The following is a 16,006-nucleotide window of genomic DNA, read 5'->3' as shown; positions in this document are numbered from 1 at the left end:
ATTAAAGTCCCCGAGAATGATTAAAACAGAGTCTGGGTGTTGTTGTTCTGTCTCTGTGATCTGATCAGCGAGTTTCTGTAAAGCTCACGTGTGCTTGCGGAGGAATGTAAATACTCACGAGAATGAACGAGTGAAACTCCCGCGGCGAATAGAACGGCTTACAGTTAATGAAAAGCGCTTCTAGATCGGAACAGCACATCTTCTTTAACGCTTTATGCATTTACTTTTATTATTATAGCCTATATATTATGTTTTTATATTCATTTTTATTTTTACCATGTATTTGTACTTTAATAACTCTGATATTATATATATATATAAATATATATATATATATAAGTACTTGATTCATATTTTGAATAATATTCCCTGTTATTAGGAAAAGACACTTTAGCCATTAATGATGTTTTTTTCCATTCCCATATGATTTTTTTTGACAGATATTAAATTAGTTTTGTAAAGTAAATTAGTCAAATTTATGAATTTGTGTAAACAGGACCAAAATGTGGTTATGGCCGTATACATTCTTTTTAATGATGTTTAAGGGAGAACAAACAAACAAAAAATAAATAAATAGATGGATTATGTCATAATAATATTGTCATTTTGTTTTCACCCTATTTACCTGTTGCATATTTTCCAAAATGACTGACATGCATTCAATCATAGAGGAAGAAATCAATGTCCTTGTAAACTCACAAAACATTTCTTGAGATATTTATTTACAAGAAACCATTGTAAATCAATCAAATACTAATGACGAATTCCAAAATAATACTAATGTTCCTATTTCCATCAAATGTGCCGAATTGTGATGTCAGATATTTTGGTTTGTTTTTAAAAGGGAAAGCCAATTGTCATGGCCAAATCCCCCATCTGAAGCATCCAGGAAGTCCTCTTTATGATAGGACTTCAAACTGTGTCATATATGGTCTCTGGGAAATTAAAAGGAGGATATTTCTTGGCAAATCTGAGCACAGTTTAAGACATTGTTGAGATCTCTTCTGAAGAGACACGTGCAAGATTACAAGGTTTTTCTGAGGAGACACATCTGTGGAGCACAAGACTCAAACCAAAACCCACATTTGTTCTAATTTAACTTAAATACAGTTAAGTAAAAACAACTATTAACAGAATATCATTTGCGGTTTTTCTTTCCTTAGGGTGTCCTCGGCTCAAACAGAGGGCCTTTCACATCTTAGGGTCTAGAATGCAACAAATGATGATGGAAATTCACCCCTTTGCCTTGCCTTGTGCTTCCATACAAGCACGAGCATGTTTAATCACATTTATTAAAATGTAGGGGGGGGGGGTGTTAGAAAGATTTCTCATCTCACTGTGAGGGTGTGATGTTCCCTCACATCAAACGCTCAATCTGACTACTGAGTCACTCTCCAAACCTCACCTCCTCTTCCATCTGTCCTCCATCTCACTCTCTTTCTCTATCCTTCCATCTGTCCTCCATCTCTCCATCTGCGTGCTGCATAACACTCAACATCCTCCCCAACACATACACACACATCTCAGAGATAGAACATTATTCTAGGCACCTGCTGAGGTCTGGCTTGCATGGATGGATTATAGTCCAAACCGGTAATGTCCAAACAATGAGAAAACCATCTTAATTTGTAAATATGAGAAAGAAAGTCGCAGTTCAGTAAAATAAGGCCTCAAAGTGTAATCATGAGTGTAATATATTAAAAAAGAGACATCAAAATATGTCCAGAAATCTCCTTAATTTGTTTCACACATTGTGACAGTATGTGACTCATTCAAGTGATTTTCATCTATCTATATCAATTTCATATCTGCATGGCTTATTTCCAGGTGTTGGCCCACTGGCCCAATCTGTAATCAATCACTGATTCAAATTGTTCATTACAATGTAACAGGGATACACGTGTATATTCATTTCGCAAGCAATTTTAGTACTTAGAAATGAGAACAAGCACAAGTAATATCATAAAGAAGTCAGAGCAGTGCAAGAGCTGTACAAGAATGCAAATTTTAAAGGGGTCATTCAGCCTGTCATTATTTACTCATCCTCAGATCGTTCCAAATCTTTATTACTCTCAGTTCAAATACCAGAATAGTTCAACTTGTTCACACAAAGCAGTGCTATTTAAGTAATATTTATATACTATTATAATATTTATGAATGTTTTGAATTAGCTTTCATTTTTATATTTTTAGTGTTTATTATTTGTTTTAGTTTCAGTAATTGTGTTATGTGCTTTTTTTTTTTTAGTTTTAGTTTTTTGAATTTTTTAAAAATATCTTCTTTTGTGTCCTGCAGAAAAAAAGAACATTTGGAACAACATGAGGGTGAGTAAGTGATGTCAGAATTGTAATTTTTGGATGAACTATCCCTTTAAGAGTAATCCAGTGTAGTTGCAAAACTAAAGCAGAAGTTTAAGTATGAAATCAAAATAAAAAACTTCAAGGTATCTAAATTTTAAATTTGAATTTGAAGTGAACCAAACTGTCATCATTAACTCCAGTATTTCCTTTTAGATGTATCTCTCACCGGTCAGAGTGTCAGGTGTGCATCTGTTCCATGCTGATGACCACAGGAACCTCTTGTAGAAACTTGACCTTTCCATGCAGACAGAAGAAACGTCACATGAGGGTTTGTTTCATCCAAAAATCAACCATACCATGACCTCTTTCCAAGCTAGTATGACAAGATCTTTTTAAAACTCTTTGGAATTGAAATTAAACCAGGCTCTAAATCAAGCCATTTATGTGAGAAAGTTTCAGAGCACTAAGCCAAAAAAGCCTACAGAAGTACTACAGACAAAGTGCAGCTTCCACCTGGCTACTGCTATGTCGTCATGATACTCACTCTCTATTGGTCAGCCTGAGGAATCCCTTCCCAGGATACAGCAGATTAAATTGGATTGTGGGGAATCTGATGACAGAGATCATCCGTGACACAGTAAATACCCGACTGACACGTCTTTTCAGTCACATTTCAGACTGTTTGTGTCTGCGGGGCAGGTGGTGCCTTGTGTGCTTTTGTTCTATTTATGTTTTGTGAGATCAGATATGAGATTATTTTCGAGATTTAGGTAAAAAAAAAAGGCCACCAGTCGCAGGATCTGGGAGTGGTGCATTATGGGGCTTTGATCTTTTCAGTCACATTTCAGACTGTTTGTGTCTGCGGGGCAGGTGGTGCCTTGTGTGCTTTTGTTCTATTTATGTTTTGTGAGATCAGATATGAGATTATTTTCGAGATTTAGGTTAAAAAAAGGCCAACAGTCGCAGGATCTGGGAGTGGTGCATTATGGGGCTTTGAGGTAGACAGACACAGCTATAAATAAATCCCAATCTGCAGACACCAGACAATAGTGAAACACTCGGACACGTGAGCACCACAGCCAGCTCTCTCTCTCAGGGGCCCTACAGGTGTTTAGGCTGTTCCTGATAGCAAAATAAAGGTCATCTCTCACAGTAATAACAGATTATGACTGAAAAGAAAAATCAGATTGTGTTTGAGATAAACAAACATTGAACAGCAAGGCACTGGTGTATAGCTCCATCTGCTGGACAGTTACAGCAATTTCCAAATTGCAAGCATGAGCTTGTTTATCATGTTCGTTTATTATAGGTAGGCTAACTGATCTAGGTCAAATTTGATGGCGCAGGGAAAATAAAGTGTCACAAACAATCGAAGTCACCAGTGCCAACATTAATTTCAACTAAAATTGGCAAAATACATTTCTATCAGCCTCTCTTCATCTAGCATTTGCATATATTTTAGAGTGGTTTGTTTCTGCTGATTAGTTTGGTTACTGTAGACAGTTATATATAATATGATATGATACTGACCACCTAGCGTTGTGGATACAGCATCACTCAAAAGCAAAAGTTAGCATTTTCCGAAGCCATTGTAAAAATCTTCTATAGTCAAACTTTACTGATTTATTCCATGAGTGGAAAGAGTTTCAAAGAGTTTCCAAGATATGTTGTGAGACGTGCTATGAATTTCTTTATGTGTAAAACGTTTTACTGAGGGGAAAAAATGTCTATGTGCGCCTTATATATATTTATAATGGGTAAAAGAATTATGTTAATTTTTAAATGTGAAAATCCCGTTATGGATTGGCTTTATGGCACATATGATGTGGCGCCCTCTACTGGTTCTTGTAAGAATTACAGCACAACCGCACAACCCAAGTAAGCAGAGACAAACAAAAGGAACGTTTTGAAACAAAACTGTTTATCCTCCTAAATGTTTGACTTTGTAAATTTGTGCATATGAAAAGTTTTATCCCTTCTGCAAACTAATAATTAAAGGACAAACAAGGATGTGTTGCTTTCAAAATGTCATTTAATAACAAACAAAATGATCCTCTGAAAATCAATATCAATTTACAGTAAGCTGACAGCTCTAAACTGTAAAAATTACAATTTGGTTTTAATAATTGCTATCCCAGGGTAAATACACACAAACAAACCTTACTTCACACTAAGAATAAAATATGACTGTTAATTTCAGGAATTAATGGTGAAAAGAAGCAGAATTTTTGAAAAAGTCTTGAGCATGATTTTAAATTGTGAGTTGGTTGAAAACACATAGCAACATAGCAACTAAATCTGATAACTAATTTTTAATCAATCACCCAGTTATCAAAGTAAAACCTATCAAATAAGATCATGAGAAATGGAAAGAGCGTTATCTATAAACATGACAGGAACTGTACCTGGGCTCCAGGCCATTTCAATTCTCCTGAGATAAACACAGATTTTCTTATCAAGCTGAGCAATGAGGTTTTGTGCTTGTGGATGTTCCGAGTCCTGAGTCCCAGTACAGCGTGAGCACTGTCCCGGTACAGAATTCTTCTAAACACCACCAGATCTGCTACACCGCATGCCAGTCAGAAACTAGACTGTTGAACCAGAATATTACAAACAATATAGAACTATGATGATTTCATGGCTCAGGTTTAATTAAGCATTGCAGGAAACTAATGAGTAAAATCTCGATCTTCATGATGCTTTAGTCTTCAGAGCTGTTGAATCAAGCTCTCTAAAGCAGATACCATTGGCTGCTCCGGCCAGGATTCATCCATCTGTCAGAGATCATAAAAAATATGTGCCAATTATCTATATTCATCCAATGATGTAAAGATGTTTAGTGTATTTGTGTGCGCTTACCATGACATCACTTCCTTTGTCTCCTCCCCTTCCTCTCTTCCTGAGAGTCTCTTAAGTTGGCTGTCATCCTCAGCTTATAGACACAAACACATTTCCACTTTACAAGGTTTCACCAAATATTATACATTTATGGAGTGCCGAAACATTTCACAATTGTATTTAGATAAAGAGAATATTTACCTGAAGGCGGCCCCTCTACTTCTTCCAGGAGATTGACGGTGGAGGTTGCAGAGCCCAGACTGAGAGGAGGTCAAGGACCAAACACACTACAGGTTTAATATACTACAACGCCATATACTGTAGCTTAGAAGATGTATTCTAGCACTTTTAACTTTCAAAACTTTACCTGTTATTTCATTCAATACATATTACAACAAGCAGATCGAATAATCACATTTAGACATGCACTGACATTACACTGAAACTAATAGTTGAATACAAACATAAGAACTCCTCTACACAACATACATAGATGTAAACTCCAGGCAGCGACTGTCAGGGCTGGACATGTGAGGATATGACTGGTGTTTGGACAGAGCTCGCTTTTTGGACTTCTTTCTTCTGGTCTTCTCCGAGAATGATCTAGCAATTTCAAAAAGCTTCTTCCTTGTAGCTGCAGGTAATAATGCAGTGATCAAAAAGGGGCGAGAGCTCTAGTCAGTACATGAATTTGCTGTTAACCTTCGGGTCTGTGTTTTCTTACATTTGCCCATGTGCTTGAGTTTCTCCAGGAATAAGGCATCATCAGAGACTGATGAACAGGCCTCCTCAGACCCCGGGCCACAATTATCACCTACATCAAGAGTTAGACATGAGCGTGTCAACACATGACTGCTCACATTTACCAATCACATTTTCTCCTTTGCGTTCTGCAGATTACTAAATAATGACAGAATTGTATTTTTTCATTAAACAGACTAATTTAACCTTATGATAAAAAAAATAAATGCTGCAAAAGTGTAAAATATGGTCCCTGTAGGCTGTTATCTGTGTGTTGTTTTATGTGGCGGCACAGACAGGTTCAGATGAAGCTTCCTGTCAGTGTTTGTGTGGCAGACATGGCTGATGAAATGAAGATGAAGGGAATCTACCTTCGGCGGAGTTCTCTGTGCAAGCGGATGAATGACCACACTGTGTTTTCTCGCACCTCTGACGATCTAAAACACAGCAGGTAACAGGGTCACTGAGGGCAGGTGAAGATCAGCCGCTCCAGAGTGGAGACAGTGCAGTGAACAACACAACGCTGCACACAGTGAGGTAGGAATGAAAGCTGTTCACACACACAAAACCCTCTGGGGTTAATTTAAAATGCATTTTAGCAGAATGATAGGAGTGATGGTTTACAAATATGAGAATGAAAAACATTGCAAATCTTTTTGCAAATAGAAAGGGGATTCAAATTAAACATGTAGTACTCAATTCAGTTAACTGTGAATTTATTTGTATGGTGCTTTTCATTATATGAATCATTCTAAAAGCAGGTAAGGTGAGGAAGAAATCTTGGGAGGAACCAAGACTTTGAGGGGGCACAAAATCACAAAAAAGATGCTTGAATACAATGTTGGTTTATGAATTCTGAACTATGGAACAGGGTATCTGCAGGATTTGTAAACTCAAATTTAAGATTTTTTAAGACCTGCACAAATAAAATTAATTCCACATGAGCGGGGTTGGGCAATGTCTAAAGTAACATATTAAACTGTAAAATGACTGTAAAAAGCATGATTTACAGTTCAGATACAGGTTTTCACGAAACAAAAAGTTTGATAAAATTATAAACTTCACATTTCAGACTTTAAACCATTTTTAAGAAAACGGATGAATCAAAAGTATCAATTATTCTATTAATTGAAACAATTATTATATGAACTAAATAAGATATAAATATATTAATTGTCTTAAATGTCTTAATTGTTTAGATTTTTCTAATGCATTTTCTTCTTTTCGATCCACCAGTTTACATTTACAACCCGCAGTTGTAAATGTAAACTGGTGAATCGAAAAGAAGAAAATGCAAATGCATGTTTGCTGCATAAAAACATGGGTTGATTTTCGCATTGGTCTGAACAAAAACAGCAGGCTTATTGAAAATGCAAATTCATTCTCTGCCAGCAGGTGGCGCTTTCGGAACGGCAGAAATACAGACGTTTTTCCAGTAGCAGAAGAACTCAAAGCAGTGACTTTGAAATGTGCAGCGCTCCTGTTTAATCAATGAAATCATGGCCTTCTGAAGTGTAATCTTCACATTAAGTCATACCGTAATTCTTGTCTTTCCGTTCCCAAATTTAAGACCTCTTGAAATCAAAATAATTAAGACTTTCTTGTACCATTTAAGACTTTTTATGGCCTTAAATTTGACTAAATGTAAGACTTTTAAGGACCCACGGAAACCCTGTATGAATGACAGATTTTCCTCACATCGAGAAATCCAAACATTATTTTAGGGCTGCACGATAAATCGCATGCGATATTTAATGCGCATCTTGTCAGTAGCCGTTGTTCACTGACAAGCTGCGCAAAACCACGATCATATTTTGCACATGTTTTGCGCAGCTTGTCGGTGAACAACAGCTCTGTGTAGTTAATGCTGCTCCATGTGAAAGCCCGCAGGTGATGGAGATTTACCGCTGATTAAAGAACCGGCTTTACTGACAAGATGCGCATTAAATATCGCATGCGATTTATCGTGCAGCCCTACATTATTTCATCTTATGTGAAGTATGTTTGAAAAATGAGTGTTTGAGTGACAGTGTGCAATGACCTAGTTACACTAAACCTTTAGGGGGGAAATATCTGAAAGTTTTCATCATAGTAACGAAAAAAACGAACAAATAAAATTTTATAAAAATCACTTTTTTTAATTAAAAAATGAAAAATAATAATAAAAAATGTCAAAACATTTAGGATTAGGTCTACAGTAAGTATAACTTAAATAGAATTTAATTAAGTATAAATAAATTCATATGAATAGTAGTGTAATATACTTTTAATTTAATTGTAATTTAATGTTATATACAATTCTATGTTGTAAATGCATTGAAACTTATTGTGAAAAACTTTTGGCCTTGTAATTTTTAAAAAATAAAAATGTTATAATAAAATCTTCTGGTAAAGCAACAGACTTCTCTCTGGTGATCTATGTTGGTTTCTCCAATCATTTAGTCTGCTTAAACTCCACCACTTTCTGCCTTTCATTTTTTTCTTTTCCATAATCCATTTAACTCAGATGTTCATCACAATATGGAGGAAAAATTTTGTTGCTACTTCCGTTACATCATGACTATATAAACAATAGAAGTCAATATGAAATTCACATTGAGGTCAGTATATTTGTGTGTGTGTGTACCTATCTCCAGAGCTATGAGGAAGTCTCTGTTCCGCTGTAGCTCTTTCATGAACTCCTGATTCTGCAGAAAAAGGGCTATTCGCTCGTCCTCCAAGTACTGTTTCAACTTCCTGTCCTGTTCAGATGACCAAACACCACCTGACAGGGCACTACTGCTGGATGAAAGCTGCGTCAGGGATGACAGGGAGGAAGAGGAGGAGGAGGAAGGCTGAGACAGGTTGCTCTGAGAACGCTGCAGGGGAAAGAAATCACTAATGACATTTTTACCAAAATGACATCAAAAAATCAACTATGAGACAAATTAATTGCCCTTGTCTGGTCTTAAAGCTACTGAATTTAGACATTAACTGAGGCCCTCAAATCAATATGAAATGCTTATTGTTGTAAACTCAAGATTTTTGTGTGTAATTTTGAATGAAATTGTGGCTGAAAAATGGTATGCATTAAATGCAACAAAAATATTAAACATATGATATGGCCACTGTATGAACCCAGTGAATTTGGAAGGAATTTGAATCTGGATCTAAATCTAAATCTTGGAATCTGGATCTAAATGTTTGCTGATGTAAACATGATATTTAGCCAAGATTTTAATACAGAATACATGTTAGTGGTTTATAAATCCACCTGAATACTTTCTGACTGCTGAGGCAGGATACGCAGGAAGTCATCAGGGAGGTTGCCTAGAAACGGTGGATTCCAGTTCCTGTATCTGCCGACTTGCTGATGCCCAGGAGGGGGATAATCATCGAACCTGACAAAATAATGAGTATAAAATAAAACTAATTCTTCTTAAGTAATACACTCCTGAAATTAGCAAGGCCTGATGGGATTCTCATCTTGTGATTTAAATCATTTTTAAGACACTGTTGTTTACACACTAATAGGTCAGTAACTGATTCCATACGTATATATTTTATGAGACTTTTTGTGCGCTTGATGGAAATGCCAAGCTTTGCATAAAATCCTAAAATGTGCATAAAAACGTATGCGCTCAACTGAGGTGGAATAAATTCCTCAATGCACAACTGAACAGATCAGATGATTAGATGAGTGCACTAACCAGTGGACCAATGTCTTTGTACACCATCTCAAATGTTGCTTTAGTCAATCTGAAGTCCCTGAGCAAAAGTCTGTCATCAAAATGATTTGGTTACCTCACAAAACTGTCCCACACAATTGTGTTCCCAAACATCAGGTATCCTCCTCCAAACGCTAGATAACCTGACAACTGGCGGTTGTTATTGGATTTTGTCTGTGCGCTCTGAGACGCAAGTAATTTATTATGTAGGAAATCAGAAGCTACAGTGGCTTCTCCAGTTGCAGCAACTTTCATTTTTATTATTGATGCTTGCTCCAGTTTCCCAGTAAGTGATTTTGTTCTTTTGATTCTCAAATGCTTTATGCGATTTTCCAATTTTTACAAAAGTTAAATGATCAACTTTGAATGTACTATGTAGTCTTCAAGACTTTGATGCTTTGATGTAGTAACATCAAGCTAATAAGGGACTTACTTAGAAACTGCATTAATTTTTACAAATTTGGTCTCAGAAGAAGAAGAAGAAGAAGAAAAAGCTTAAATTGTGGATCAATATGAGGTGGATACATTTTTTATCCAACAGAAAGACAAACTCTATTGGAAACACATTTACAGAATCAATTCCTTAATGCACATCAAAAATCTTATGTGACTTTGCATCAGCAGATAATTTGACTGGATAACCAGTGGGCCAATCTCATCTCAAATGTTGTTTTAGTCATTCTGAAATGCCTGGTCCAAAGTCTGTCATCAAAATAATTCGGTTTGAAGAAGAGGAAGAATAAATAGTAGCTGAAATTTTTCAAGTCAACATAAAAAGCATTTCAACAAAGTGAATGCAGATACAATGTCTCTCTCACAGATTAAAGTCTACTGTTATTATTAGTAATTTTTTCCAACAGGAAACATGATTAGTTGTTCTTCTTGCCTGGGTGGTGGTGTGGATGGAACATCTGCAGGATGTTTTCTGTCATAGATGTGCATGTCATAGGAGGGTGGCGCGTAGACAGGTGGAGGCTCCTCATCTGAGCTGTCCGGCTCCAGCGTTCTCTCCAGGATCTGCAGGAGATTAGATGGGAAGATTCTTTTGTGTACCAAGATCTAAAAATGCCAAACTTTTAGGTCTTAATAAAAGTTCCTAGACTAACCTCTGGAGGAATGCTGTCTTCAGAATCTGAGCTGTCATCTGTGGCCTGGCTGTCCAAGCTCATCTGCAGTAACTGGTCAATGGTGGAGTCGACAGCACCATGGTTGGCTCTCAAGACACACTCGATAACCTCATGCTCCATGCTGGGGAACATCGTCTTAAAGTCGTCCATAGCCTGGGTAAACTCCAAACGCCGGACTTGATGTGGAGGCCTCCTGTTATTGAGCTCTCCTGAGGCAGCGTCGCCCCCTCGCGTACCGCTGCCATGGTTACTGTTCGGGTTACTCCGGCGGAAAAGACTGGTCATCATTTATAGCACCTCCCTCCCACTCAAAACTGCCCATCCACCGCAGTGACCCCACCCCTTGACCTATGCACCACCTCCAGCCACGCCCGTTATCCACTCATAATGCCTCTGGAGGTGAGCTTCAGTATACAGAGGTGCAGCATTGGATAAACTTTTCTTCTGCTGCTGATAGCTGAGACTAAACCACATCCAGGGCTGGCTGGGATTCCCAGAATGCCTTGCTCTCACTCTCACAGTCACCCTCAAAGCGAAGTACAAACAGCGGCCCACTCTTGAAGACCTACATTAGAACAGCAAAATGTTAACCATTGCTTTTATTCAGAAAAAGTATTGTTGAAAAAATATATATAAAATATTTTAAATATAACAATTATTCCACGTAGTCTCATTTAATATGAACACTGTTATTTTAGTATTACTTAATATATATATTATTATAGTATTTATTAATATTTTGAAAATGCTTTTATTTTATATTTTCATTTGACTGTTGTTCTTTTGTCATTTTTATTTGTTTTTGTGCATGTATTTTTAAATATTTTTTATAGGTTTCATTTATTTTTTATTTCAGTTTAATAATTTGAATACTTCAACCTTATATATTTATTTATTATTTCTTTCAGTTAGTCACCAAGGCATATGAAAAATTCTATATCTACTAATCATATTATACAATAAATAGAAAGATTTCTATAATTATACCATTATAGAAACTTTTATAGTTCTTTACTTTAGACCAAGGCAAGGGTCTATCACAAAAATTACTTTAATTTAACATCTATAGGGTGACAAAAGTGAAAAGTCTCTTAAAAACAGACCAAAGAGCAGACGTTTCAGCTCATGCTTTCTTCAGTGCTCACTTTTGTGATAGACCCTTGCGTTGGTCTAATTGTATGTCTTTCAGTGTGCGGACATTTTTGGTTGATCAAATTTTTCTTGATTTTCTTTTAGTTTTATAAGAAAATGAATAATTTTAACACACATGAATAGCATGAGTCATACAGTGGATGGTCCCCATTGGACATTAAACGGATCAGGGTCATTAACAAACAAGGCTTCCATAAAAGATAGGATAGGTATTAAACTCTTCAAAAGGGCACATTTTGCCCTCACACCATACATGATCGGACACTGGGCTCATGATGTAATCATGTATGTCCAGTGTGCTTCACATGCCCCTATATGTATCTATTTCCTACTTACCGTCTCTCTGCTGAGGAGATGTAGGATCACACCAAAAGATCCACCAGGAAGCAATTAAAGCCAGCAGGATAAACCTTTAGCTCCCATCACAGGCTACAGGCTCCTCCATAAAATCCGTCATCGGAGAGGTTCGGATATCCCTCGCTCCCATTTTCATCTCTCCACATTAATCTGCACCCAAAACCAAAGAGGCAGCGCTAAATATAGCCACAGACTCTGGCACAGTTCGCCAGCGAGCTCAGGAACAGTAGCAGCTTAGTGATGTGTTTCTAAAGAAGGGCGGCTGTGCCCTTGAGAATAACATACAGCAAAGACTGACGTCATCCATAGTTAATACGCCCGCTGAGCTGATATCGGTTTAGCAGGGGTCCGTGTGACCCACTGAGACAGATTAGAGCCAGAGGAATGCCACACAGTGCAGGATCTGATTGATAATTGTGAAAGAGATCTCAGCATGGTGGAGATGTCATCATAATGGGGGCAATCATCCTTCTGGTGCAACACAGGAAAGCTTGTTATTTTAAATTACGGCCATCATCAGCAGTGAATGTGATCAGAGTCTGCTGGCCTTGTCTCCATGGCAACCCCCGCAGCTATCAATCTCGCAGTCGTTGGACCCTCGGTGTAAGTGACTCATTCAGGAAAATCAGAATAAACCACAGCAGTGGTGTTAAAGCGCTAAACCCAATTAAAAGCTTCAGTCAATCTTGCTGTTTGTCACACACTTGATATGAAATCAATAAAAGCTGCACTGTAAGTGTAAAGCTTTTCGGATACAAAAATCAAACCGAATTGAATTGTGTGAAGGAAGAAATTCTGTTATCATTTACACACCTCCGTGTTGTTTCAAAGCTGAATTACATTTTTACAAAACATACTTCCCCTACAATAATCTATAAAGGCCCGTTCAAACCAAGAGTGATAATTATAACGATAACTATATTAGCATCCACACCAATGCGTTCTGTTCATAATAAGAACACTGCAGTTTTGTTGTCTGCTGCCTTAAATGCTCACACTCTTTAAAGCAGAATAGATTCAGAATGGCTATCAATGCTTTTGTCATTCATCAGCTGAAAAAAATATCATTGTGAAAGTGACTCCAACTATACTGATCTTCATGTCGTTATCGTTATGGTGTGGACTCTGCTGTTCCTTTACACTTAGAATGACGTTTAAAACTATATCTATATATAGCGTTATATAATATGTATCATCTTCTGCGTGAACAGGCCTTAAATTGAGAACTGCAGTCAGTATGTTGAATTCAAGAAATGAATCAGTATGTTTTGTGAATCAATCATGAATCAGATCAACTAATTTGACTCAAAAGAGTGATTCATATGACATTAGAAGAAGTCATTACTAATTTTATGATACTTTTATAGTGCTTTTGAAGCTTCAGTCACTATTCATTGGTTTTGCATGGGAAAATAAAAATCTATTTGTTTTGTTTTCACAATCATGTTTTGTGTCCTATGAAAGAAAATTAGTCACACAGGTTCACTTTAACATTAAAAATAAAGGTTCCAGAAGGGGGTTTTCGCACCAATGCCATTTCTGGTTCCCCAAAGAACCTTTCAGTGAACAGTTCTTAAAATAACCTTCTTTTCTTAATGTGAAAAACATTTCAATATTCTAAAGAACATTTCTTCACTATATAGAACCTTTTGTGGAATGTAAAGGTTCCATGGATGTTAAAGGTTCTTCGTGGAACCATAGATGCCAATAAAATACCTTTTTTTAAGAGTGCAGGGTGAAAAAATTATTTCAGAATTTTCATTTTTGGGTGAACTATTTCTTTAAAAGTTGAACAAATCTTTCTTGACTCCTTTTGGAACAGGACATACAAAAAGCTGGCAGACATACGACAACCCCATTATTAATAATGAGCTATAAACAAAGTTTTAATGAAATTTAGAAGCTAGCCCCTGCCAAAATGATCCTAGTCTCCCTTTCTGTATTACTCTGCCAAATTCAGATGCTTTTCTGGCTGATTCAGCGGCCAAGAGGAGAGTGAAATCCAAGCGGGCAGATTGTGGTGTCTGACAAGGAGAGCTGTTATCACCACAGGAGTCGTCTGTGGGTTAGTGCTTATGTCAGAACACACGCCTGCTGTCTACATATAAAAGTAGCAGCACGTTCACTGGCACCTCTCTACACTATGCTATCATTAGCTCTAATGGGGCTAAACCCATGAGGATAAATTCCAGTAGTTGCTTACACCATTTTTAAGATTTTGTTGTAATTCATTTTATAGGAACAGAAAGGAAAATAAATTGCAGTCTGCACAGAATGCAAGCAAGATGCAATGCAAGATGCAAGCATTTTCCCAAATATTAATACAAGAAGGCTTTTGTAATGTTCAGTCCAAAGAAAAAGGGAACAGTTGCATAGTGTGCACTGAACCAAAAGCACGAGCAGGGCTTTGACACTGTCCTTGTTTCTGACCTGGATCCGCTGAGATAGAAGGAGAAAAGTGAAGAAGAGAGGACAGGAAGGAACAGTGCAGAGGGGAGGTGACAGTCAAGTACTTTAACAATAGCATTTAAACTAATACTGAGGCAATCAAGTTGCACATCACCTCAAATACTATAACAACTTCAAAGAATATTTCAAACTTGAAACTGTTTTGTTACTAAGATTCTTCATTCATCTTCTTTTGTATTCCACAGGTGAAAGAAATGCAATGCAAAATTTTTAAATGAAATGCTATACGCAGCACCACAGAAGCAGCAGAGAGGGCTTCAAGGTGGCTATGGCTAAAAAGAGGAAAGCCATGGAGTACTAAGTAGCCAGCCAGCTGGACACAAGCTGGGGTCTGATCAGCCCCAGCTGGGTCACCTGGAGGAGGGTGTATGATGTTGAAAGACCCGAAACACCCAATGATTCCAGGAACATCACTGATGACGTGTCCAGCGGCATCAGAAGATGTACAGTGGGGAAAAAAAGTATTTATAATATTTCACGATACTACTGTTTTTATTGTATATTTGGATGCATCAGCATATAGACCCGTTTCAAAAATATTTTTAAAATCTTGCGTATATACTCACAAATTTTTTGATATTTAAGTCATGTATTTATTAGTTTTTAGTCATTACATTACATTCGCGTTCGAAGTCGTAAAATAGCCAATAAACGTTCTATCTATATTTATATATCTCAAACGTTAACAAATCCCACAATAATAGCTATAGCTTATAGGGTGTCTTATTTTCCACTTGTTTTCTGTTTCAATAATAAATCTAAATTATTTATTAAGTGCTCAATGTTGATGAAACATCCAAATTAGATGTTTACATGAATATGAATGAACGAAGCGAAATGCTCTTCAACTAGGCTAATACAGCTGCCTGTACTTGCAGACACGGGCAGATGGTGAACAGCGGCGCCCCGAAAAAAGCGCAATTGTTCCCTCAATGGGGCTCATTGTCTTTTATCCCCGTTGTGAGGCGACAGTTAGGGGTGAAACAAAAGACCTTGAACCCGAAGCACCTGCTCATGGACACGAGATTAAACCCAGGGCTGAGCAATGCCTGATGACGCAAAATCAAGTGTTGGGGGAAACTATTTGGCACATTGCCTAGTGACCACTGGTCTCAGAACTTTACAGACAGACTTCTAGCAAAATATCTTACTCATATAATCCTGATATAAAGCCTTTTAAAGGGGTCATGTGATGCGATTTCAATTTTTCCTTTCTCTTTGGAGTGTTACAAGCTCTTGGTGCATAAAGAAGATCTGCAAAGTTGCAAAGACTAAAGTCTCAAATCCAAAGAGATATTCTTTATAAAAGTTAAG

At 37.1% G+C, this 16,006-nt stretch overlaps 1 protein-coding gene across 3 annotated transcripts; it reads right to left on the bottom strand.

The window, feature by feature from the left end:
- Window positions 1–4,376: 4,376 nt before the first annotated feature.
- On the bottom strand, window positions 4,377–12,450 carry LOC107578341 (CUE domain-containing protein 1-like). Of its 3 annotated transcripts, none has more exons than XM_016264313.1 (11): window positions 12,203–12,450; window positions 10,694–11,279; window positions 10,474–10,604; window positions 9,134–9,260; window positions 8,507–8,738; window positions 6,252–6,317; window positions 5,864–5,953; window positions 5,629–5,773; window positions 5,341–5,399; window positions 5,161–5,233; window positions 4,378–5,075 (listed from the first exon to the last, which is right to left on the bottom strand). In XM_016264313.1, coding segments are annotated over exons 2-11 (1,233 nt in total). In that variant the 5' UTR covers window positions 11,003–11,279; window positions 12,203–12,450; the 3' UTR covers window positions 4,378–5,074. The 3 variants fall into 3 exon arrangements, with proteins under 3 accessions (XP_016119812.1, XP_016119799.1, XP_016119806.1); XM_016264320.1 differs by having other exon boundaries at window positions 5,680–5,773; XM_016264326.1 differs by lacking the exon at window positions 6,252–6,317 and having other exon boundaries at window positions 4,377–5,075.
- Between the last annotated feature and the right edge of the window lie 3,556 nt (window positions 12,451–16,006).

Source organism: Sinocyclocheilus grahami, unplaced genomic scaffold (assembly GCF_001515645.1).
Source record: "Sinocyclocheilus grahami isolate Dianchi unplaced genomic scaffold, SAMN03320097.WGS_v1.1 scaffold32.1, whole genome shotgun sequence".
NCBI lineage: Eukaryota > Metazoa > Chordata > Actinopteri > Cypriniformes > Cyprinidae > Sinocyclocheilus > Sinocyclocheilus grahami.
This window is presented reverse-complemented; position numbering and strand designations above follow the sequence as displayed.